General features: G+C 37.6%; 1 protein-coding gene across 2 annotated transcripts in view; it reads left to right on the top strand.

The window, feature by feature from the left end:
• The first annotated feature begins 7,189 nt into the window (after positions 1-7,189).
• The window catches only part of SPATA9 (spermatogenesis associated 9), a 44,114-nt gene continuing 23,747 nt past the window's right edge, over positions 7,190-27,556 (top strand). The window contains exons 1-4 of one of the 2 annotated variants that reach the window (XR_001007073.1): positions 7,190-7,491; positions 7,694-7,782; positions 14,735-14,962; positions 26,244-26,339. Coding sequence is in view for 1 of the 2 variants with exons in the window: in XM_011989437.1 (XP_011844827.1) it covers positions 7,456-7,516; positions 7,694-7,782; positions 14,735-14,962; positions 26,244-26,339 (474 nt within the window). In the remaining variant the exon portion in view is untranslated. Of the gene's footprint in view, positions 7,517-7,693; positions 7,783-14,734; positions 14,963-26,243; positions 26,340-27,556 lie in introns of both variants that reach the window. The other variant, XM_011989437.1, reaches the window with a different exon arrangement.

The following is a 27,556-nucleotide window of genomic DNA, read 5'->3' on the forward strand; positions in this document are numbered from 1 at the left end:
TCAGCCTGTACTTCTAGGAAAAATATATTCTTAAAAATCGTGAGTTGACGATGATATTTCCAATTCTACTTAACATTACAGCATTTTACATTGTTCTTTGATTTTCTTTTTTTTTTTAAAAAAAAAACTTTTATTTTAGCTGTTTATGTGTAGGATTGTTATATAGATAAACCCATATCATGGGGGTTCCGTGTACAGATTATTTCATTACCCAGGTATTAAGCATAGTACCCAATATTTTTTCTCATCCTCTCCCTCCTTCCAACTTTCACCCTCAAGAAAGCTCCAGTGTCTGTTGTTCCCCTCTTTGTGTCTATGTATTCTCGTTGTTTAGTGCCCATTTGTAAGTAAGAACATGTAGAATTTGGTTTTCTGTTCCTGCATTATTTTGCTTAGGATAATGGCCTTCAGCTCTATCCATGCTGCTGCAAAAAACATGATCTCATTCTTTTTTTATGGCTGCATAGTATTCCATGGTGGGTATGTACCACATTTCCTTTATCTGGTACCTCGTTGTGTTTTTGATTTGCATTTCTCTAATTATTAGTGATGTTGAACAGGCTTTCATAGGCTTCGTGGCTGCAAGTATGTCTTCTAATTGGGTCTTTTCTTCTCTTACACTGAAATTGTTGATCCCTAACATTATTAACCTAATAATGTGTTTGTCCTGTACTATAAGAAAAATAATTTCAAATAACGAAACCAATATTAATACTAACAAGAAAATGACTGAATGAGACTTAACATGTCTTTTTGGTTTATTGTCCTTGGAATGTGTTGTACTGCGTTTTAAATTCACTCCAAATAAATCCTTTCATGGTGTTATTATGTAACCAATTTGATGTACAGCTTTAAAAACATTTTAGAGATTATTTTTTAAAAATAAGTATTTTGAAATTGTTTACATGTATATTCTTTTGATCTCTACTGCATTACATATCTACATTTACCTTACTCATATATTTATCAATACTACCCCCATAAACCTGCTATACTTTTATTTTCTAGTCTCAGAGATATACAATAATAGACTGTGCAATTAATTATATACAATAATGGACAGTTCCCAATTAATGTACTCAGTATTATTTACCAGAAAACAGCAGAAAGGGAAATGTTCTTTTTGTGTCTGTTTTCTGGTCTTATGGAGCTCATATTGTCTTGTTGGGATGTCTCACATAAGCCAGTATTCACTAAAACGGGTTACAGTTTTTCAAACATAGTGCTTTGTGGGGGAAAAGTTTTCTTTCTATAATGTTTGATAAAACATGTGTGTCTACGTGTATTTATATGTGTGTCTTATGGGTCTTAGGTGCTTGCATTTACATATATGTTAGTTGACTCCCTAATGAATTTTTTAATGATAAAATTTTTCAGCTTGGCTGAGATATAACTAACAGATTTTATTGTATTCATTCAGGAAGATTTTTTAAATTATTATTTTTATATATTTAGGGAGTACAAGTGCAGTTTTGTTATGTGGATATATTGTGAAGTGGTGAAGATTAAGCTATGGGTGCAATCATTGTACATTGTAATAATGTAATAATGGGTACATTGTACCCATTAGGTAATTTCTCATCCCTCATTCCCTTCTACCTTCTCACCTTTCTGAGTTTCCAGTGTCTATTATTCCACTCTCTATGTCCATGTTTATGCATTATTTAGCTCCCACTTACAAGTGAGAACATGCAGTAATTGACTTTCTGCTTCTGAGTTATTACACTTAATATAATGGCCTCCAGTTCCTTCTACGTTGCATAAAAATACATGATTTCTGGCCAGGTGTGGTGGCTAATACCTATAATCTAAGCACATTAGGAGACCAAGGTGGGAGGACTGCTTGAGGTCAGGAGTTCAACACCAGCCTGGGCAACATAGCCAGACCCCATCTCTATAAAAATTTTAGAAAATTAGCCAGGCATGAGGGCACATGCCTGTAGTTAGCTACTTAGGAGGCTGAGGTGGGAAGATCATTTGAAACCAGGAGTTTGGGGCTGCAGTGAATTTTGATCACACCGCTGCACTCCAGCTAGGGTGACAGAGAGAGATACTGTCTCACAAAAAGAGACAAGATTTCATTCTTTTTTTATGACTGAATAGTATTCCATGGTATATACACATCATATTTTCTTTATTCAATTACACATTGATGCACACTTAGGATGATGTCTTTGCTATTGTAAAAAAGTGATGCAATAAATGTAAGAATGCAGGTGTCTTTCTGATATAATAATTTCTTTTTCTTTGGGTGGACACACGGTAGTGGGATTGCCAGATCGAGTAGTAGTTCTATTTTTAGTTCTTTGCGAAATCTCCATACTGTTGTCCATAGCTGCATTAATTTACATTATCACCAACCATATATAAGTGTTTCATTTTCTCTACATTCTCACCAACATCTGAAAGATTTATTGAGTGCCTATCATGTAAAACTACTGTCTAGGTATTGGGAATACACCCTTGAACAAAACAAAGACCCAGAACTTAGGGAATTTATATTCTGATAGGGGAAACAGACAACAAATAAATCTGGCCATCCTAACATCTAACCAACCCTAGGCAACTCCCAAACATGGGTAACAATGCTATTCTATTGTTCTCTCTTCTATGTAGCCTGTTACTTTACTATAACTATTTGAAGACATCCATTAGTCTTTCCCATCGCTTGCTCCTTATTAATGGTACCCAACTGGAATTGTAAAATATAGTAAGTAAAGAGTTTTTAAGAAGAAACAAAATGTTATCAATATATCTGTTTTGAAACATATTTACGAGCTATGTAGCAGGTATTTATTTTTGCTATTAAAATGATTGTGTGCCTTACAGGAGAATTTTATCTAGGGCTACTTTTAAAGAATACGCTCCCCTAATACATTTTAAATGATTCAATTTACAAACTTCCTATTTACACACACAAGTCTTCAAATTCTTAATGGAATAAGAAGGTCTATACATTTTCTCTTGTGACCCAGGATTTCCCAAGCTTGGCTAACCTATGATTGAAAGTGGGATCACAAGAATAATGATAACCTGGATTTCATTGGCCTTACCCCATCTGCAAAACTTCAAGTCTCTACAAAGGCCTGAATCTGCTGTCTCCTCTCTAAGTATTTTTGGGAATTCCCACGGGGTGTCTAATTATCAGGAACCAATCTGGTAAGCAGCCTGGCAAGTGGCATCTGCTTGGCCCTTTCAACTATTTCTATGAATACCATCATGTTTCCTTTGGGATCTGCTTTGGTTTTGGCTATTTTCTGGACACAATAGGTACCGCTACTGATGTAGCAACACTTTCAAAGAGCCAGCGATCTTTGGCAAAGCCCGAGAGAATGCCTCTTTTCCCTTTTTTGTTTTGCTCTCTGTGAAAGGAATACCCTAGTTGTATAGCTAATTTGTGTCCACTGCCTTAGAAAGTTTAGGAAGACTACTTAAGGCTTATCTTTTCATCCCATCTACTCCTAATCCCTATGGAATGTTGAGATCAAGGATAGCTCTGAAGGACATACCCCAGGCTGTGCTTAGAATTACACCTCTCCCCTGATTATTAAGGCATTGCTACCAGATTGGATTTGTCAGAGTAGGATGCCTTACTGAATTGGAGTTACCCCCCAGGAGGGTCCTGTAGTCTCATGCATGTAGGATTTCATCAGGTTGCCCCATCAGTTCTCCAACATCAGGACCTGTTTGAGCCTTCAATAGTAGATGTTGAGACTTCTTCTGCACACTCGATTTATATAAAACTTTTCACTAGTCTCTAAGCAAGGTGATACACAATCATACTTTCAATTCATGTCATAAACTTGGTATTTAATTAATTAAACATAAGTGAACAATCCTATGGAATTAATATTTCCTAGTGTTTTTTTAACTTGGAGGTTTTGGGGACTTTTTACTACTAGATTCCTTTCTAAGTCTCGTTTGTGTACATATAATTTTGGATGGTTATAAACTATATTGTTTTACATAATGTTTTGTAAATTTGTTTTACCTATATAGTTAAATATAGAATCCACATTTTACAAACAAATGAACAGAAACTTTTCCATAGTCTTGAGGTAGCAATCATTTAATGAATGTTGGGTATTTGAATTATTTCCATTCTATACCATTCAGAATAGCCCTGCATGTATCATGTAATGACATAGCTATCACTATAAAAACTATTATTGGCCAGGCACGGTGACTCACATCTGTAATACCAGCACTTTGGGAGGCTGAAGTGGGTGGATCACCTGAGGTCAGGAGTTCAAGAACAGCCTGGCCAACATGGTGACCCACCTCTACTAAAAATACAAAAATTAGCCGGGTGTGGTAGCAGATGCCTTTAGTCCCAGCTACTCAGGAGGCTGAGGCAGGAGAATCGCTTGAACCTGGGAGGCAGAGGTTGCAGTGAGCCAATATTGCACCACTGCACTCAGGCTTGGGTGACAGAGCAAGACTCCATCTCAAAAGAAACAAACAAACAAATGAAGAAACTATTATTGAGGATTGACAATTGATATTGGTAATACTAAAGTGTTTGTATTGATACTTTTAGATTGCTTTCAAAACATTCCTACCTCATAGGGTTGTTAAGTGAATTAAAAAACATAAATGATGTTAACTTAGCCCCAGCACAGTTACTAGAACTCAGTTGGACCTTAATCTATATCGGTTCTCTTACTCCAGATAATAAGTTTTAAAATTACTTTGACATTTTTAAACATTTGCCACTCATTTAGATGTGCATAGTCACAAAGCATGCTGTGAGCTGGAGGGCATAGTACTGGGACCAATAGAACTGCTCCGTTTATCGGGTTGACATCCAAAGGGGGTTACTTTGAGTCCAAATCCTTGATCTAGGGCCAACAACAATTCTTAAAGAAGTCTCATATGGCAGATGGGTTTTGAGGATTGGTAGGTAATACATGAAGTGAGGAGTATGACTTCATCTCTGTTGAGGATTGGTAGGTAATACACGAAGTGAGGAGTATGACTTCATCTCTGTTGAATTTGAAGTAGGTTTGAGGGAAGGATCCAATTAGGAAGGTGTTCAGGGTTCCAGCCAGTTTGGTGCAAATCAAAATGCTGAAACCCAGGTGAATCGGGCAAACCCAGCATTGACTGTTACCCAAGTTTTGCAAAATTTCCAAAACCAAAAGGTCAGTGCATATTTAATGAAACCTGGTAAGTGATAGAATTGGAATTCAAACCCAGGTCTGACTGACCCCTAGATTTCTATATTTCTATCACTAAGTTTATACTGTCTTTATGTGAATTATGTAAAATGTTCATTTTCCTCAAAGCTGTGTGCAAAACACAAAAGTTCTGTTCTTCTGTATTAACGCCTTTTAAATACAGATAAATCTGTAGAGCTGTTATAAAAATTATTTGGAGATACTTTTAATTGTTTCCTAATTTATTTTATAATTATGGGGTACTCTTTTATGAACTCTAAAGAATAACATAATGAAGAATTAACAAGGAAAAAACAGACACTGTTATTTATTTTGTCTAAGTTTATTATCTGAAATAACGTAAGATGCATAAGGTTATTGGCATAAGAAGACAATTAAACACAAACCAAAATATTTTAAGATCATAATATAAGTGTTGCAGGGTGAGATTTTCTTATTCCATCACCCTCTGTCATTTTTCACCACTCTAGTTCCGGGGAGAGGGCTCTTAAGTAAGAAAAGACAAAAAGGACGTTGTTAGCAAACACGAAGAGTTGGTTATGCTTTAAGTGTGGTAAACATTAGCCTGAGAAATGCTCTTCCTCTAGATTTGTTAATTTTGTATGATGCCTAGGAGGGAGAGGACTGATGAAAAGAGAAGAAAATTGGGTAAAACCAGTTGGGCAAGGACATCAGAATCAGTGGATAAAAAGAACTAGGGGATGGTGGAAGGGAGGAGAATGGAGAACAGGGAAGAAGACCAGAAAGAGAAGAATCTGCCAGGTGTTCTGCTGCAGTGGACGATGATGACCAACTATCTTGCTAGGACAGATAAAGTATTTCATTATCTCATAGACTCCCAGCGTGTGTATTCATCATTGCCTAATATGATTTTCTTTCTACCAACGGATTGCACTTTCCAAATGTTAAGGGCATAGTTATCTCAAGCATGAGAGTCATGAGAGGCAAGCAGGTTCTATTTTGGTTAGGAGAGGTGGATGTGGTATGGTGGAGGGTGTTCTAAGGTAGATGGTGGACTAAGAACACCATGAGAGCTGGGGATTTGACAGGCTTCCCATGCTAGAGGAATCCTGGGATGAAGATTTCTCTTTCCCAAACTGTTCCCATGAAGAAACTTTCAGCAGCCATGGCTTTATGCTTGCTGAAGAAAGTGGTCTAGCTGCAATTAAATATGAGGGCTTCAAATTAGAATGGGATTCAGATTAGCCAACTATTTCATTCACACTAAAATATAACTAGGCTGTCGGCTGGGCACGGTGGCTCACGCCTGTAATCCCAGCACTTTGGGAGGCCGAGGCTGGTGGATCACGAGGTCAGGAGATGGAGACCATCCTGGCTAACACGGTGAAACCCTGTCTCTACTAAAAATACAAAAACTTAGCTGGGCGTGGTGGCGGATGCCTGTAGTCCCAGCTACTCTGGAGGCTGAGGCAGGAGAATGGTGTGAACCCAGGAGGTGAAGGTTGCAGTGAGCCGAGATCGCGCCACTGTACTCCAGCCTGGGTGACAGAGCGAGACTCCGTCTCAAAAAAATTAAATTAAATTACGTTAAATTAAATATATATGTATAATATATATGTGTGTGTGTATATATATGTGTGTATATATATATAACTAGGCAGTCAATCAAGTCTGCATGGTATCAAGTTCTTCCCATATTTGATCCAGGAAACTAATGGTCATCTGACGTGTGAGGGTAGTAGGAGGGTAAAAGATGAAGAAAAAAGATTGAGATTATAAAGGAGACAAACCAAAGACTTCACAGTTTTGCCCGAGTTTGACCTAGTGATCCTCATTGGTGAAGCAAAAACAATCTGTTCAGAAGTCTTTCTGAATCACTGCTGGTGTTTCTTTTCTATTTGGCATCATATATAAAGCATTTCTTTTAAAGCACATGCCAGTTTTTTTCAGAGGGACCTTTGTTCTCAGATGATCCATGATTTGTGGTATCACTGCAGAATTTGGGACAAATTTCAACTTACATCATAGAACTCCTTAGTGTACTTTATTATTCAATCCCCTCGCTCCTTCCCTTATGCCTCCAAACACATTCTTCTTCCTCTCACTGCCAGAGTGATTTCAGAAGATTCTGTAGCAGGTTCTCGGAAGCCTATTGTGCAGTAACAAAGAATTCCAGCAGTGAGCTGTGAGTTCTGTCCTTACTGGCTTTCCCAAGTGGAAGGCTACCCTCATCTTTCACTAATGGCAGACTAGGAGAAGCATTAACCAGGCCTGCAAGCTTGTTAAGCACTAGGAACCCAAGCAAGAAATCACCATGCCGATCAAACCTGTTGGGTGGATATGTGGGCAGGTGTTGAAGAACTTTTCTGGAAGAAGTACACACAATCTTGTTGTAAAGGGCATATGGGTGTGGGAACAACTGGGAATAAGATCCCCTAGAGTTCCTTTACTTTCCCAGTCATCTAGGAATTTGATCAAGTGTTTCATGTTCTTTTGAAACATTTAGGGGATGTTTTCAAAGTTTTCTTTTTCCTAACCTCTTTTTGTCTTAGTCGAGGGGATCCAGAAAGCAATCATGGACCTTGTAGATGAGTTTAAAGATGAATTTCCCACCATCCTAAGATTATCACAGTCTAATCAGGTAATGTGATTTTATAACCTTCAAAAGGAATAGAAAAAGTATATTCTATTTTTAGTATCATACCAATTATTTAATGCTTGATTTTGAGATCAGTGCTCAAAACTTAAGAAAACACTAATTTTGCCAAAGAAAAACAAATTTCAAATATTACTCATTAAGAGGGGTCTTTGGGAAGCAGACAGATTGTGGACCAAGAAGTGAGGTAGATTGAGAATTAAGTTTAAAGACAATAACTATGTCATTAGGATAAACACGTGGCAGTCTCTCCTTGCTACAATTGCAATGTAAAAATCAGAAAAATACCTAGATAGACTTAGCAAAAATCTATGTCAATTAAATCAGCGCAAAAACTTGAGATAAATTTTAACAATGGAAAGATAAATACAACATGGATATGTGTTTAATGTGGAAAGAAAACAGTAGTATCAATTTAAATAAGGTATAAATGTATATTTTTTAAACCTCTGTTCCAAAAAGGATTTGAAACAGATAAAATATTGGGAGTGAAGGAGGAGGGAGGTATATATTTTGAAGAAACATAAAATTAGGAAGAAGTAACAACTTCTTTAGTGAACACATGTAACCTCATTTACTCAACGGTACACAGCTCTTAATGGAAAAATGTGGTTCGGTCATTTTGATCACAGTCGGAATAGAATATGCTGTGAAGGTACGTGGTACAGTAACAATCCACTTATCCAGAAGTCAGGCTCTTGGCAATGCCAAACATGAGGTATATAGCCAAAACCTGGAAGTTAACAAAAAGCACTCTGAGCAACACAGTAATCACAAAGTATACATATTTCATTCCAAAGGAGAGGTATTAGAGCTACCTTTAACCATGCCTGCAGACAACCAGCCATCAGACATTTATTAAATACCTCACTATTGCTTGGGACTGGAGAGAGGAAATACAGAGATATACAAGATGCGATCCTTTCCGCCAATGAGCTTAATCTAATGGAGATAGAGTTGTAAACAAGTAATTGCATTAGAATATGGTAAGTGTTACAGCTCTATAGCTAATTTAGAGGAGTGAATGACTCTACTGAGGAAGGTCAGAGAAGGCTTCATGGAGGAAGGATGCTTTTAAGTTGGGTCCCAAAGGATGAATAGTAGTTTTCAAGGTAAAGAAAAGAGTGGGATCAGTGGGTAGGGGAAGGGAAGCATATTCCATAGGCAGTGTGGGTTAGGCCCAAAAGTAGGAAGCAGCAAGCATGCTTCCAAAATATCAAATAAATATAAATTAAAGGCATGTAGGATAGAAGGGTTGAGATAGGAAATAGTAGAAAATAGGAAATGTAACAAGGAGTTACAATGTGGAGGTCTTTGTATGCCACGTGAAAAAGACTGGACTTTCCTTTATAGGTAACACAAATACCAGTCACAGAAAGGTTTTGGGCTTGGAAATGACATTCAGTTTGCACATCAAAAATACTTTTTTAGTGGTAATGAGATCTGAATGGAGGCAGAGCTTCTAGGAAGATTTTGTTGCAAATGACAGCTAAGAGCAAGGACATTAGCATTGGGAATAGAATGAGTTGAGCACAAGAGATATTTAGCATATTTTGAAACTGACAGTGGGGGATGAGAGAGAATGTGTAAAGGTTGAGGAAGATTCTGGAATTCTTGGGTGGCTAGAAGAATAGTGATCCTGTTAACTAAGACCAAAGACAAGATGAGGAAGAGCAGCTTTGGAGATAATGAGTTTGATTGGATCACAGTTTAAGAGGCCATGCCACGTCCTGTCCAAGCCTTGGAGTTGAGTAATAAATTGCATATGTAGGTTGGAAGCTCAAGAGAATCCCACCTGAAGATGTACATTTGGGAGTCATCAGTGTATAGTGTGTTGTTATAGTGTATAGTTAAACCATGTGTTTAACTATAGTGTACATTTAAACCAAAATGGTAATCATCACTGCTCAAGAAGATTGTGTAGTAACATTAGGGCATAGGATAGAGCCCCACCAATGCCATTGTTTAAAGGGTTAGCAGGGCATCAGAGAAAAGAAGAGAATGAAGAGAATGAAATTCTATGAAAGCCACAGAAGTGGAGAGAAAAAGGAGAGAGGAATTAGCAGCAGTCAGAATCCTCAAAGATGTCAAGTATGGGATATATTTTTTAAAGTTATTTTTCATGTCAGTAAAAATTTAGCCAACATTCAGTGGGTAAAATTTTAGTTGCCCAGAAAATTTACTTAATGTGGAACCCCTCATCCACCAATAATGCTCACTGTGTACTTAAACTCTTATTTAGCAAAAATAATTTTCTGTTCTGAATAGAAGGTAATTGTTATATATGCAGATGATTCAAATTACTGAGCCCATACATTTCTAAAAATAAATTAACTGGGCAGGGTGCGGTGGCTCACGCCTGTAATCCCAGCACTTTGGGAGGCCGAGGCGGGCGGATCACAAGGTCAGGAGATGGAGACCATCCTGGCTAACACGGTGAAACCCCGTCTCTACTAAAAACACAAAAAATTAGCCGGGCGTGATGGCGGGCGCCTGTAGTCCCAGCTACTCGGGAGACTGAGGCAGGAGAATGGCATGAACCTGGGAGGCGGAGGTTGCAGTGAGCGGAGATCGCACCACTGCACTCCAGCCTGGTGACAAAGAAGGACTCTGTCTCAAAACAAAAAAACAAACAAAAAAAAACAGTTAGTTGATATGCATTCTCGTTTACCATTGAATCGGATGAGTTTTAACTGTCAGGACTTGCTGAACTCCCTTAGCTGTAGTAGAGTTCTGAGACTTGTAGAATGGACTTCCAGATGGTATAACAGAGCACAATACTGATTTAGCCTGTAAGATAATAGCCCTGGGGAAAGAGGACATTCCCAGTATCAGTCCTTATAGGAAGAGGTGGGCATATTAGATACAGCACACCAGAACTCGGACGGTTGGCCTTAGTATCAGGGGAAACAACTGCTTTCTGCCTTTGGCCGGCCCTCTCTTGGGTCTAGTGTTTGAGGAGGTGTGACACTGAAGTGTAGGAATCTGCAGGCACAGTGGTAAGATGCATCCAAATGCTGGTCAGATCAGCTAAGCAGGAGAGGTAAGGCTTAAGAGTTTCTGAGGGCAAACTGGGTTTTCTAATACTGTATCTTAGACTTGGCATCCAGTAGCTCCCCCTTTTTGCATTCCCCTAGCCTTGGTATAAAGTCTTTTGAAACACTGGAGACTATTTTGGCTATGCTCTGGAGTAGGAAGGAAAGAGATGGGCAGATGTACATGCCTGGTCAATGTCAAATAGGCCAGCACAGTAGTAATTATTGAGAAAGGCTCAGGGTGAATCCTAGGAAGTCAGAGACAGGCATGGAAAACGTTGTTATTGTTTTCAAGTTTTGATTCTCCCACCATTGCTGAAATCAGAGAAACTGGGGTTTTATTTAATCAAAGAAATGGCAACTTCATTCATTCATTTCTACCTTCTGAATAGCCTCATTATCATTAGAACCATAAGCATGGTTTATGGTGACATCAATTGATTGAATATTGTGATCCCCAAAGATAAAGCTGTGAGTTCCTATTTCCAACTAATTGAATTTACTTATAGAACTTTACCCAACTCAACTAGGAACATAACTAGTTACTTTATTTCTCATTTTCAAAACACTTAACATTGGTCTTTTCCCACTATTTCCTTTGAAGAATGTGTTGCTGAGATTGGCAAGAAACTTGAGTAGTTAGGGGATATTATCACATACTTGAAGTTATTTGCCCTTCAAATATAAATTATGTGGAAAACATTCCTAATACTCAGTTGTTAAGCAGATGAGTTTTAAAAGGTTAGAATGTAAGTGCTGCAATTTTTTTTATTTCCAGGATGATCCATACTTCCCAAACACAGGGAAAGGAATGGTCTTAAAAATTCTTAGAGGGTTTTATTAATTGGGTTGTATCTTAAAATTCTAAATTTTGTGATTAGTATTTAAATCTCTCCCTGCCCCCAGGCATGTATTTATTTAGGAAAAGGCCATCTTGCTGGCCTAGAACAAAAAAAGATTTGATGGGAGTGACGATGGAATTTTTATAGAGGAATATACCTAGAATACAACCAGAATACTGATTACTAAATTGTTCTTCCTGGATAGATTTTGAAGGAAATTTTCTTTTTGAGGCTGGGAAAGTTACTTTTATCTTATTTTACTTATTTTTTTGAGACAGAGTTTCCCTCTGTCACCCAGGATGAAGTGCAATAGCACAATCTCCACTCACTGCAATCCCTGCCTCCTGGGTTCAAGTGATTCTCCTGCCTCAGCCTCCCAAATAGCTGGGATTACAGGTGCCTGCCACTATGCCAGATTAATTTTTGTATTTTTAGTAGAGACAGGGTTTCACCAGGTTGGCCAGGTTGGTCTCAAACTCCTGACCTCAAGTGATCTGCCTGCTTTGGCCTCCCAAAGTACTGGGCTTATAGGCATGAGCCATGGTGCCTGGCCAGAAAGTTAATTTTAGAATCCTGGCTTGAGATGATAGCTTTTGAGATTCAGTTCTTTTCACCTCTTGTGTCCCAACCAGCCCAGACAACAGCCTTAGTATCTACTTCTTTAGAAAGAGTAATTTTTAAAGGTTTACACTTGCAAATTTCAAAAGATTTCCATAAGATGAATTTAAAATAGTAAACCTTTAAGTTATGTACTACAGTTGCGTATCTAAAAAATTTTAATTCAGATGCTCATTCTTGGAATAAGAGAAAAATATCTTAGGATAAACAGGGTCAATTTTTGTGAGTTTTTTAAATATGAAAGATGAATATATCTTTTTTCTGTTGTCTTGTACTTAATCATGTACTACAAAATAGAAGTTGTAGACAGGACATATTAGAATCCATGCCAAAAATTTTGGAGTTTTATGCCCTTAGATGTACTTTTCTGAATTCTCTATGCTTTTTTGTTGTGGTTGGTTATTGTTAATGTGTGAAAAAAACTGCTAAGAAGGCACCAATGATGTTTGGAAATTACCTGTAATGGCATTTAGGTTTCTGAAAGTAATGAGACTATGACTGTCACCAGAATGCTCCGTAATTCAATTATATTTTTGTCTTTGGTGAGTTGTTTCTTGTGGAGAATTACCATTATTGTGAAAGTTATAGAATTGTGCACTGAAAACTTTCTGTGTGGTTTCTAATGTAATATTTGGTATACTTCTTTGATGTTTCTCAAGATTAATTTGTTTTATTTTCGGATACTCTTCATTCATTCATTCTGACAAAGATAGAGTGTGTATTACGTGCCAGACACTACTTTGGCTCTGGAGAAAAAGAAGCAAGCTAAATGGATATAAAACTCTTACAGTTTATATTCCAGTCAAGTAAAAAACAATGAACAAGGAAAATAAACAATATAGTACATTAGTGGTAAGCGTTAAGGAGAAGAAAAACTATAGCAGAGAAGGGATGCAAAATAGAAGTGCAGGGATAGAGAGCACAATTGATGATGTGGGTAGAGTGACCAAGAAGGTCTTAGTGAGAAAGAGATTCTTGAATGAAGATGTGAAGGAAGTGAGGGAGTGAACCTTGGGATGCTTGAGGAATCAAATGGCATAGCTAGTGCAAAATCCCAGACACCTAAAAACTTCAACAAGTAATGAGGAAGGAAGGGAAGAGAAAAAGATGAGGCTGAACAGGTGAAGAAAAAACAACCTTTGTAGGGCCTTGTGGACCACAGTATGTACTTTGGCTTTTACACTGACAGCAACTGGAAGCCACTGAAGCAGTAGAATAGAAGGAAAATATGATCTGACCTAAGTTTTAATTAGATCTCTCTGGCTGGTGTATTGATGAACAGAATGAAAATAGGCAAAGGTGGAAGCAGAGAAACCACTTAGGAGGCAAATTCACTAATCTGGAAAAGAGATGATGGTAGAATTCAAATATAATAGACTGGGTGCTGTACTGGGGGTAATGAGAAGTGGTCAAATTCTGGGACAAGGTAGAGAAAGAAATTAGTAAGATTTTCTGACAGGCTAGTTTAACAGATATAGAAGAGTAAAGTTCAGCATTATAATTGCCAATGACAAAGAAATGGGTATGGCTGTAGCAAGAAAAAAATAATAAAAGAAAAGCAAGATATATATTTAAAGAGTAGAGCTCAAATGGAGAAGTCAGTTAAGAATTCTTGTTTATTTAAGAGCTCTTTAAAAATTCAGTGCACATTTGTTATAGTGTACACTGCTCGGGTGATGGGTGCAGCAAAATCTAAGAAATTACCACAAAAGGATGTAGTCATATAACCAAATACCAACTGTTCCCCAAAAACCTATTGAAATTAAAAACAAAAATTTAAAGTAAAAATTCAGTACACAAAATATATAAATCTAGGAGGAAAATGAAACATTTGTATCTTTTGGCTGGTTACTTCAATTCTTGATATTTATCCCAGGGAAAAAAAACCAAATATATATATATATGTGTGTGTGTGTGTGTGTGTGTGTGTGTGTGTGTGTGTGTATATATAGAGATTTAAGGGTCAGGCGTGGTGTCTCACACCTGTAATCCCAGCACTTTGGGAGGCTGAGGCAGGCAGATCACCTGAGATCAGGAGTTCGAGACCAGCCTGACCAGCATGGTGAAACCTCGTCTCTACTAAAAATATAAAAATTAGCTGGGCGTGGTGGTGCTCGCATGTATTCCCAGTTATTCAGGAGGCTGAGTCAGGAAAATCACTTGAATCTGGGAGGCAGAGGTTGCAGTGAGCTGAGATTGTGCCATTGCACTCCAGCCTGGGCCACAAGAATGAAATTCCATTAAAAAAAAAAAAAAAAAAAGATTTAAGTACATGGCAGGGAATTCAAGGGGTTTCATGGGGCAACAGAATCATTGGACATTGAATATATGCATGACACCATGCACGAGGTAGTTATATAGTAGTCAGTCTCTGCCAGAAGTAGTTTTAATAATGCATTGGAGTATTACACATCAGTTACTTTTCAAAGGCCTATTTTTCAGAAAAGAGAACCTGCGCAGAAAACATCCAAAATCAAGATGGCTATTGCTTTAGCTAAGATTAATCGAACAACATTAATTCGTGGATTAAACAGCATATCCAGATCCTCCAAATCAGTGGCCAAACTTCTGCATCCTCAGCTTGCATGCAGACTTTTAGAGCTAAGGGACATATCTGGTCGTCTGCTGAGGGAAGTTAATGTGCCAAGGCAACCGCTATATAACACGCAGGTAAGGGAATACTGCATATGCACAAGGACCCCTTTTTAAGAAACTTTTACATTTGCAAAACTTGAAAAATAAAATGTGGTGAACTTGATTGTCCTATGTATAAAACAGATATACCTGGATAAGAGAAATGAATGGTTGGGCCTTTTTAAAATACAGTGGAATCTTTGGTTTAAATAAGTTTGAAAGGGAAAGCAATGTGGACTTTTTTCTACCTTATTGTTTAATTGAACTATATGAAACTGTCCATTTCAAATGGTGCAATTTAAATATATGCATGCAAATTACCATTTATGTTAAGTCTAACAGAAATTTTACAACTAGCCTTAAAAATTATTGTTTTGTTCCCTTTTCCTCATAACTTTGTTATGTTTCCAAGATAACCTTTGTTTGACATAATATATTGAGCATATTTACCTATAAATTCAAATTACGTTTTCTACATTGTCTTATTGAGGCTCTGTTATATTTTGTTGAGGACCACAACTCTTAAAACTTTTTTGGAATCAATTTCTTGCTTTCTAAACTGCACGGCACAGAACTCAAGAGTTTTTCAATCTGGGCATTATACAAATCATCCTAAATTTCACTACAAAAGATTCAGAATTTTGCAATTCTGGCATCTATACTGCAGGACGAATTAATTTGAACTCTCTGTTGAAGGAGAAGAAAATGAGGCTCAAATTGAGTTAAACCAAAAAAGAAAATGTATTAGCTCCTGTAAACAACCCAGAGCTGTTAAGATTCCTGACATGTCTGCATACAGGTATTCCTGGCTTTCCCCTCATAGTTGCAAGATAATTTGCAGCTGTTCCTTGGCTATATTCTTCCAGGTTCAATTTCTGCAGAGAAAAAGAGAGAGAAAACCCCTGACCCCACATCCCTAGCAAAGTCTCCAGGTCCATTCCAAGAGCATGGCTTGTGTTCTCAGAGCTTACCTCTAAACCAAGGACATGAGATGCACTGATTGGCCTAGAACTTGATTACCTGCTTATCCCTAGAGCTGGGATTGGAGCTCTGTCGAGACCACATGACCTGAGAGTGGTGTGGAATGGGGAAATCCTCAAACAAAACTCTGGGTTTCTTCAAGAAGGTAAAAAATGGATCCTGGACAGCTGAAATCAACAAATACCCTTTATGTAGGAGTCGCATTTTAATGAAAGATTTTGACATTTCTAGAAAGCATCATATATTTAAGCTACAAATTGCCTGAGAGCAGCATTTATAAAAGGCTTTTATGATTTCTGATGTCTGAGAAAGTAAAAAATGGTTTGTGTTTGCCAATCACTGGATTCTTTATGAACTACAAGCCTTAATCCTGTATCTTTAGATCATTGAAAAGAAACATAGCTGTGGCTCATGCCTGTAATCCCAGCCCTTTGGGAGGCCAAGGCGGGTGGATCCTTTGAGGTCAGGAGTTTGAGACTAGCCTGGCCAACATGGTGAAACCCCATCTCTATTAAAAATACATTAGCCAGCATGGCAGTGTGTGTGTAATCCCAGCTACTCAGAAGGCTCAAGCAGGAGAATCACCTGAACCCGGGAGGCAGAGGTTGCAGTTGAGTCGAGATCGCACCACTGCACTCCAGCCTGGGCAACAGAGCAAGACTCTGTCTGAAAAAAAAAAAAAAAGAAAGAAAGAAGAAAAAGCAAAAAAGAAACAAAGTTAAACCATATTATCTTAAATCCCCGCTGAAATATCTTTCTAAACCTAATGTTTTGACTTCATGTTCCCTTCCTTGCATTGTCAAACCTATAGTTTTTATAGAGGGTTGGTAGAAGAAATGTCTTTTGAAGAATATTTCTGTATTTAATATGAAATCATGTTTAAAGACACCGGTCATTATGCTATTCAGGGTCTTCCTTTTTGTTTCTCTACTAAGTCAGAACTGGGAAGGATCTGAGATCTTACACTACCCTCAAGCTAACAAATTAGCCTGCCACAATTGTACACACACATATGCGCATGCACACACACACACACACACACACACACGAGCCTTGGGTCACGAACACATGGTTTATTATTCACAGTAAAAGCGTCAGCCAGAGCAGTATCTTGTGCTGGTTCCCTATGCTTAAATTCCTTAGGGCAATGCGATGCGGGCCAAATGTTGCCTGTGCGCACACTATGTTGCATCACAGGAGAGAGGAACCTTGAAATCAGGGGACTCTGGGGACACTGGCACATCTCCAAAAAGATATACAGATGGAGAGACAGAGAGAGGGAGAAAGAGAGAGAGATTAATTATTCATTACCCTGGAATATAAGTAAATGTTTCAGGGAAAAAGGAGAGGGCTTTATTTTTAGTGGCCTATGACATGTTCAGGGAGGTACATGTCTCTCTAGAGGGATATACTTTTTCTACTTTGCAAGGCTGTTTGCTATTCAAACATGTCCTTTGCTCAGAAGGGCCAATCTGCACAGGAATGAGAGAAATCCATGATGACTTATCTCCCAACACTTATGAAAATTCAGTGGCTAGAAAAAAAAAAAAAAGTCTTTCCAGTTCCAGTTGAATTTGTGTGTTTTTATCCAGCAGTAAGAACTAAGAGACATAATCTGTTTGCCTTTTTACTTTGACTGATAATGAGTTTCTGAGGTAAATTTAGAGATCAAGTATGATAACTTATTCCAGGAACCTAAGATAAACAGGCTTAGGGACTAAGTGACTTGCGCAAGGTCAGGATGTTAACTGTGACTATCTTTTCTGACATTAAAGTCCATGACTATGAAATCTCTTTTTCTTTGCCCTTATTCTAATTGTCTTATGTTCTAGCTTTAATTTTACAAATTCTTATCAAAGAAACATTTCAAAATGTATAGAAGTTAATTGATTAGACGTCCCATTTGAATTTAAACTAGTAGTAATATTTTGCTATATTGCCTTCAGATCTCTCCTTTATAAAAAGAAATATCATTAACCATGCCCAATTCCTTCTCCTTTCTTCTCTACCAGAGGTAATCACTTTTATGAAGTTGATGTGAACATTTACATGCATACTTTTATATTTTCTCTACATTTGTATGCATATATTAATGCTTTTTCCCCAAATTTCATGCTTTTTTCTTTTCAAAGTGTCTTTTACAAGTTTATTCCTTTTAAACTATTTTCTTTAATTATTTTAAACATATTTATGTGTGGTCTTTTTAATGATTGTCCTGAGGTATTTGGAGGTGCTAATTTTTCTATTGTGATCTATATTGCATCTCACCTATAGATAATTTTCTTATAATTTTATTTTAACTGAAACTTGAAAAGAAAAAAAAACCTGAGTCTTGTTTTTTTTTTAAAAAAAAAATCCCTTTTGGCCTTAGGGGTGAAACTGTCCCTCTAGAGAAATTGTGCTTGTTGCTCCAGGGATACCAGCAACCTGAGACCAGTCTTTATGTTTTTTTTTCAGCTTAAGATTCCCTGCATCACACTGATAGGGTAAATTCAGATCTCTTTATAAGGGGCAAGCTTGGAATTTTAATCTCTCATGGGAGTCCCACATGGAGACCAGCTTCCTTACTTTCTTCCTGTACTGGTGGATGCAATTGTTTGAGTCCCAATTTCACTGAAATTGCAGTTCTGCAAAGGCTTGATCCCCACCTCACATCTATCCAAGTATCATATCCAGTCCCTGTATTAATACTCAAGCACCCAACCATTATCTTAGGGTCCAGTAACATCTCCAGAGTTCCTGGGATATAAGCTCACACACTTGCTGCTCTGGCTTTTAGTTCCCTTTTTGTTCCTGGCATTGGGGGCGGAGGGGGAAGGTCCCTTTCCTTTTTGTAAGCTCAGTTTTGTATTACATCTTTTGAGTTTCATTTTTACAGCATTTCTACGTGTTTTTTGTGTGAGATGCTCCACATTAGCTCAGTCTGCCATGTGTATGGAACCAGATGTCTTTCAGCTTCACTTCTTAATATCTCCCTTTACAAGTTTTAAGATGATTAAATTTATTGGAAGTGAAGTATAGTTCTACTTTTTTATTTATTCAACAAATAGCAGCCAGGTGCAGTGGCTCACACCTGTAAGCCCAGCACTTTGGGAGGCCTAGATGGTGGATCACCTGAGGTCAGGAGTTCAAGGCAGGAGAATCACTTGAACCCGGGAGGTGAGGTTGCAGTGAGCCAAGATCGTGCCATTGCACTCCAGTCTGGGCAACAAGAGCGAAATTCCATCTCAAAAACAAAAAGTTATTGAAAACCTGATATGAAAAATCACTAGATTAGGTACCAGGGACTCAGAGATGTCTCACCCTTGTCCTGTGGACTGTGGGGCTCACAGGCAAATAAGCAGTATCAGTAGGATGCAGCAAGTGCATGATCAGCGTATGGAAAGTACACTACAGAAGCATCAAGAAGAGACATAATTCCAAAGAGTGGTCCATGTAGACATTCTAGAGATAGGATACTGTATCTGAGTCTTGAAGGAGGAATTAGCCAGATGAGAAGTAGGAGAATCATTCCAAGAAAAGAACAGTATATATGAAGATACTGAGGTGAGAGAGAACATGACTTAGTTGGAGAAGATAAGTAGTTCCGTATGGCTAGAGTGAGACAAGTGAGAACAGTCCCAGGTCACAGGTTCCAGGGTCCTTGAGGGCTGGGGGTTAGGAAGAAGGTTTACGTGGGGAGTATACAGTAGCTAGGGTTGATAATCAGAATTGCCAGTGAGGGAAAACTAAGTTGTAGTAAACAATGTGTCTCAAATCTCAAAGGCTCAGTGAGGACAGAAACAGAACTGACTATGAGGACAATGGCCTGGAGAGTCAAAGCCACAACAGGAATGTATGAATTGTGGCAGAGGTCAATGGATTGGTCTGTAAATGGAGTGTATCCATGGTACCAGAGTGTGCTGAGAGGAAAGTGCAGTAGTATGGAGAAGCCACATCAGACAGAGTTCAGCTTACCCAGAGTGGATTCCAGTGTGAATTCCTTTAAGAATTGTCAAACTGCCTGTCTCAGATGGAGCTTTGTGTGGGGAAGTAAAAGGGGTGAAAGCTGGAAGGACTATGCAAGGGGATATGCTTTGTGGACGCATGAAAGATAGAACTCTAGGAAAACTTAGCTGTAAGAAGGTAAGTGGCCTGGTTAACTTATCTGAAGGTATCTTTCAAATACCTTCTGGATGTGTTCTGTCTGGTCACTGTTTTGTGGATGACAAATGATGAAAAAATGCATTGGTAGCTGGGGCACCTTAAGTAGCTCTCCCAAAACTCTCTATTATATGGCTGAGAATACCAGTGAGGCCAGGTGACTTCCTTTGGAAACAAAGAAATAGAGTAACATTTTCATTAGGACACAAACAATAACTAGAATAGTGTTTCAGCTCTTTGACATGGGGAGTTCTGAGATGCAGCATCCAGTAAGGGTCTCCTCAAGGTGAAGAACGGACACTGGCTCAGGAGCTCCCTCTACCATCCACCCGGGCCTTTCTGATCGGATGTTCAGCTCTAGAGCATGCTTAATATGTCATAGCGTATTGAAATGTTGTGCCAAATAGAAGCCTCCCAAAGACCCAACCAACAGGAATGGCCTAAAGCGATTCTAATGGCCTGTGACATGTGCACAGATGGTTGGGGTCAAGCCTTTCCAGCTGGCCACCTTGTTAGAAGAGGGTTCTTTTGGACCTGGCTCTATGGATGCTGAGTAAAATTATTCCTCAAACCCCTCCAGGTTCTGCAGGACTGAGACTGCAGTGATAGAATTGTAGCTAGTTCTATAAAAAGCCTCAGGAATGGAAAACTCTTAGTGGAGAATTTCCTGGTAGTTTTCAACATCTCCAGTGCCAGTACTTACAGAATGGTGCATCTGCTTAGTCTTGTGAGCTGCCTGCCTGAGTGGAGAACGCAGCTGCTCTAGGCTGCAGTGACCTAGATAATCGCCTTGAATGTTGACTTCAGCCAAGACACGTCAGCTCCCAGACATCGTTGTTGACTCTGGCAGGCCAATGCAGGGCCACAGGACCAAGAGCTCTTCCTGTGATAGACTCATCCCTATAATGGCATTCGAGTTGACTGTTTCTACTTTGTATATGCATCGTGGCATGGTATAAGATAGGGACCAAAGTGAAGAAAATCCTCAGCCTTTACAATGCCTGGACTGTAGGTGGATCCCAGTGAACTTGTGTTCTTTTTTCAGGAACACAAGGATCAGAAACTTATCTACGTAAAGTTTCTTCCTTACCCCATCCTCTAAGTTAGACTCCAATTTGGGGTTTAAACTATAAACCTCATAAATATCCGGAAGTTCTATAGGTCCTACTTGGGCCTGCCATGAGGCTAACTTGGCTGGTATAATCTAGACCCAGGGAAAGAGGATATTTTCTAGATAGTAGAACTCCTGGGCTCTTGAAGACATACAGTACTCCTCCACTTTGGCAAAGGGATTAGGACATTTGAGTCTTTACAGGACCACTGGATTAAAAACTTGCTTAAGAACAATGTTCTACAGACTGTTAATACTGGGGTTAATAAATTCAGGTAGCTTTCTTTAAAGTCAGGAGTCTTTCCTGTATTCAAAGGTGTTGTAAGTTGCTAAGCAAAGACACATTCGTGTAGCTTTTCCAAACTTACAGGAATACTTTTTTTCCTGGACCTCTCTGTAAGTAGCAGTCAGTGTTTCCTGCAACATTTGTCTGAGAGTTAGAATTTCCCCTATGACTCCCCTTGTAACTCTCATCAGGGTGGTTTTGGACAATGTAAACTATATGGGGCCTGGTAATTCTCCAACCTTCAGGTCATGTATAAGTGAATCTTTACTTTCTAAACTGCTCACTGTTGACTTTTTTGTGTGATTTATCTTAATAGTGAAAATAAGATGAACACACATCCTTCTTTTATGAGATAAAGCAGTCAAAATTATGTGGAAAAAGTTGAGTTAAAGGTTCAAAATGCTTTTACTGCTCAAATATCCATATATTTTACGCTTTACATGACCAAATTTAAAAAGAAATGTATGAACATAACACTGATACCAAGATATTTTTTAACTCAAATATGCACATAAAGTGAAATTATATAACAAGGTTGAGATAAAAATTTTGAAATAGGCCAAGATCATCTAAAGACTGCCACTTACTAAATTTCTCCTGTTTTTTATCTTAGCTTTTACAGTATACTATTCCTGCTCAAAGCAAGACAAAAATGAAACAGCATGGTTTATAATATGAAAAACATGTTTTTTAAGTGAGTCATAAAGTTGAAAAATGGCTACTTGCCAGTAACCACATATATTTTGGAGGAAATATATTTTCTTGTTACAGGAATAAAAAGTAATTATTAAAAGCATTAAAATAATTTAAAATGACCTTTAAACAATATAAAGATTAATTATTCAGAAGCATAACATATATCAAGTACATAACTTATTTTGAAACTAATCAGCTTTAATTACTTTTAGGTGAAGGACAAAACCTGAGAAAGAAAGATGTAATAAAACGGAAAGAATAATTTCTCATGTAGATACCCATATTAGTCCATTCTTGCACTTCTATAAAGAAATACCTGAGTCTGGGTAATTTATGAAGAAAAGAGGTTTAATTGGCTCATGGTTGTGTAGGCTATACAGGAAGCATGGCAGCATCAGCTTCTGGGGAGGCCTCAGGGATTTGGTATTACATTTCAACATGAGATTTGGTGGGGACACAGATCCAACCCATACAACACCACTTTTATTTTTATTGTATATGGCCTACCAATAATTGAACATGGACCTCCCACTATGAGTTCATATATTCACAAATTCAAGAACCTTTTCACCTGCTAGGAGGTATATCTGCTTTTCTTCCTCCTAGAGAGTCTGCTCTCTACTTGTATGTTTGTCTCCATGTAGCTAAAAGTAGGATTCAAAGGCATACTATCAATTTGATTCTTCTAGCAAGAGAGGAAAAAGCAGCAGCTGCTTCATTCCTGGAAACTCTTTCCAGAAGCCAGGAATTCTGGGAAATACTGCAGGTGACCTATGGAGGGAGGTGGCAGAAACTTTCCCTACCTATCTCTACATCTAGGAGTTAGTATGGCCCGAAGAGAAAGGAGGAAGAAAGAAAACAGCCTTTCCCCAACCCCCAGCACCCCACCCCCCACTCATAGCTACTAGGCTAGATCCTATTCGTGGTTTCCTTGTTCTGTAAATCACTTAAGAGGGAAGAAGGAAATTGCAGTGGGCAATTTTGTTCTGCATTCAGTAGTGGCAGCACTAAGCAAACACTGAGAATACTAGAACAGGATGTAGACATATTTTAATAATTTCATTTACAAAAATACCTTATGTACTTTGAACTTAACATAGAAAATATAGAAAACAAGAAAGAATTTAATTTCTCTGAACCTGTGTTCTTATTTCATAGGTTTGTTAGAGGATAAAATGAGACAATGCAAGGAAAGCCAGTAGAACAGAACCTAGCATGTAATGAGTGTTCTACAAATGTTAACTAGACAAAGTAACATAACTAAATCATAACAGCAATTAAAATTTTGGTGCATTTCTGTCCAAACTTCTTCTATGCAATGTTGTGTTTATTTTAATCATAAAAACATTGGACATAGAATTTTTAAGCTTTTATACTGAAGTATACAGAATAGTGCACAAATTAAGTGTATAGCTCCATAAATTTTCAGATTGAACATATCTATGAAAATCTTGGTAAGCAGCACTCAAGAAATCTTCTCATGCTGACTTATAGTCACTAACTCTCACTCTTGCTAGGATAATCGTTTCCTTTTTTTTTTCCAAAAGCATAGATTAGTTTGGCTTGGTTTTACATGTTATATAAATAGAATCAATAATACTTGTACTTACTATTTTGAACCTTGATCTTTTTCTATTATTACTATTACTAACATTCCCTCTCTAATAAGGGACTAATAATGTCCATTAATGCTACCCATGCACATTTTACTAAAAACTTTAAAAGCATTTTCTTATTTATCTTTACAGCAATTATTCTCAATTTGGAGATGAGAGAACCAAAGCTTAGAGGAAGAATTAATTTGTCCAAGATTTCATTACTCAAGAACTCTGGGACTAGAGATTAACTACATCTATTTGCTCCAGAGTCCATCCTTGTAATGCAGTCCTTTACCACTCTTCATGAGCAGTAGGGTATCCCAAGGCAGCGTAGCTTGATGATCAGGTTAACAGCTTGGGCTCTGGAGTACTATTTCCAGTTAAAATCTCACTTTGCTACTTACCAGCTATATTACCAGGGGCAAGTTGCCTACCTTTCTTTTTTCTGCTTTCCAGTTGTGGAATGAGGATAATAATAATACCAACTTCATAGGATTGTTTTAAGAATTGTGAATACTTATAAAGTACATTGAACAGGACTTGGTAGACAGTGCCATATAAATGTTCGTTCAACAAAAGGTTATCATATGTTCTTCAGAAGTACCTTTTATTTATTTATTTTGAGATGGAGTTTCACTCTTGTTGCCCAGGCTGGAGTGCAATGGCATGATTTCAGCTCACTGCAACCTCTGCCTCCCAGGTTCGAGCGATTCTCCTGCCTCAGCCTCCCAAGTAGCTGGGATTACAGGCATGTGCCACCAGGCCCGGCTAATGTTTGTATTTTTGGTAGAGATGAGGTTTCACCATGTTGGTCAGACTGGTCTCAAACTCCTGACCTCAGGTGATCCACCTGCCTCGGTCTCCCAAAGGGCTGGGATTACAGGTGTGAGTCACTGTGCCCGGCCCAGAAGTACCTTTTAAAAGGCTGCATACTATTCACAATAGCCAACACATAGAATCAACCTACGTGTCCAACCACAGGTGAATGGATAAAGAAAATGTGGTTTACATATACAATTGAATACTATTCAGCCATCAAAAAGAATTCTGTCATTTGTCATGGCAACGATGAATCTGGAGATCACATTAAATGAAATAAGCCAGACACAGAAAGACAAGTACCACATGATCTCACCCATACGTGAAATCTTAACAACAAAAAGTTGACATCATAGAAGCAGAGAGGAGAACAGTGGTTACCCAGAGACTGGGTGGGGAAAGAGGAAAAGGGAAGGATGGTGAGAGGTTGTTAAATGGGTCCAAAATTACAACTAGACAGGAAAAATAAATTCTGGTGTTCTACTGCACAGTAGGGTGACTATGGCTAATAATAAAATATTGTGTATTACAAAATAGCTAGAAGAGAGGATCTTTTAACATTCTCACCACAAAGAAATGATAAATGCACAATGTGATACAGATGCTAACTACCCTGACTGGATCATTATATAACATAGATTTCTATGGAAACATCAAATTGTGCTCCTTAAATATGTACCATTACAATGTGTCAATTAAAAATACATAAAAAGTTTGAAAAAATAAAAAGATTGCATAATATTCCACTGAGTGGATATAACATAATTTTCCTAACTATTCTGAAATCATTGATTGTTTTGGTTTTTTCATTGTTATAACTCTTTCATGAACGCTGCCTAATGAACATTATGTGTATGTTTTTACCATGCATTTATATGATTTTATCAGCTACAGCCTGTACCTTTTGGAAGTTCATTGAAGCCACTGAGTTGCTTGGCTCATACTTCAGAGGAGCCTGGCTAACTGCCACTTCACTGCTGAGTGGAAAGGGAATGTTTTTCCTGAAGTCCTCATTTCATACCCTGCTCAAGGCAACAGAGGTGACCCATGAGACAGTATAAACTGAATATGTTACGATGATATGTTTCAGGCTGGTACACCTACTGCCAGAAACTAGAAACACAGGAGAGGCAACTTCATTATTGGTGTTAAACTTCTCTGTGTTTCATGAGAGCCTGTTGCATATAAGCACAGAACATTTTCTGAAGCTTAATGATCATCTAAGGTGAATGCTGGCCTTCAGCAGTCTCATGATTAACATTTCCAAGCAGGTCATTAATCTCTAGGAAAAGCTTATTATTTTGATTGCTGTTTACCTGAGGTTGTGAATAATTAGTAAAGAATGATTACATGAATTTGAACAAAGGAAAGACTGTTTTTCTCATATGCACAGCAGCACCTCCTAGTGTGCACGGTTGGTAATTGTGAGAAGTTAGTCATTTAGATTGCAGAAATGCAAGATTTTTACAGATTTGTCACAGGTTTTGATTAGCACAAGAAAGTGTCTTCTTGTTAAAAAAGGAAAAGTAAACAATTTTCACAATGTGAAAAAGCCCAGATAGTCTAAAGTAGATGACTTTCTTTAGAAAAAAAAAAAATCTCATTTTACAGTAACATTGTAAAATATGACATTGAAACATTCAAAATGTTTGTTTATTAAGAAAATCTTTTCTGTTTTTGCAGGTCAGAAAGGGTTCTTTGTTTGAAATCATCTCCTTTCCAGCAAAGACTGCTTTAACTAGCATAATATATGCTTCATATGCAGCACTAATTTATTTGGTAAGTTAAGAAAATTATTAGAATCTAGAAATAAATCTACTTATCTTATGTAATGTTAATAATACTGTGCAATAGTATAGTGTACAATATTTCATGTTGCCATTCACAGTCTCATTACACAAAACAATTTTTAAAATTTCCTTTTCTGATAAGCCAGGTCAATCTACCAAAAAACAGTTTGCTTAAATAACTAAAAAAATTTTTTAATAAAGTTTATTATTACCACTTGCATATTTTGATCAAGAAATTTAGTTTTACTTTCATTTAGCTAGAGTTGTTTTGTTTCAGCCATTGTGCCATGGCTGGCTAAAGTTCAGTATTCTGTCATTTGGGGTCTTTCACTTTGGGGAACACAGGTACTAGTGTATTTTGGATGACAAATGCGTGCATGAGAAAAATGTAAAAGATTTTTTATATTATAAGGGTTTTATTTTCTATTAATAGCCACTTAAAAAAACTATAACACACAAAAAGGAAAGTGTACAGCTTAATGAATTATCACAAAATCTATTAATCTTTATACTACCCAGGTCAAGAAACATTACCTTAATTCCAGGAGCCTCTTTCTTGCCTCCCACAATCACTTCCCTTTCCTATATAGGATATCACTATTTTGACTTGTAATACTACTGATAGTTTGACTGCTTGAATTCTATATAAATAAAGTCATGTAGTACATATTCTTTTGTGTTTGTCTTTTGCCCAACACTGTTTTAAGATCATTCATTGCCTGTAGCAGTAGCTTGCTCATTTCACTGCTGTGCAGTGTTCAACTGATTGACTGTATCAACATTTATTTATCCATTCTACTCCTGATGGACATTTGGTTTATTTCCAGTTTTGGCTACTATGAATAAGGTTGCTATAAATATTCCTGTACATATCTTTTGGTGAAACTGCTAGGTCATAAGGTATGCATGTGCTGATACCTAGTAGATATTACCAAAGAGTTTTCTAAAGTGGTTTTTTAACAACACAAATCTCAGATTTTATAAAAGTCCCAGTTGCTCTGCATCATTACTGATAGTATTGTCAATCTTTTGTATTTTAGCCATTTTTGTGGGAATGTAGTATTATCACATTGTGGTTTTAATTTGCATCTCCTTGATTATTAATGAGATTGAGTACCTCTGCATATATTAATTGGACATTTGGATATCCTCTTTGTGAATTTGTTAAAATCTCTTCTTTTCTTTTCTTTTTTTTTTTTTTTTACG

The sequence above is a fragment of the Mandrillus leucophaeus genome, unplaced genomic scaffold (assembly GCF_000951045.1).
Source record: "Mandrillus leucophaeus isolate KB7577 unplaced genomic scaffold, Mleu.le_1.0 Scaffold353, whole genome shotgun sequence".
Classification (NCBI taxonomy): domain Eukaryota; kingdom Metazoa; phylum Chordata; class Mammalia; order Primates; family Cercopithecidae; genus Mandrillus; species Mandrillus leucophaeus.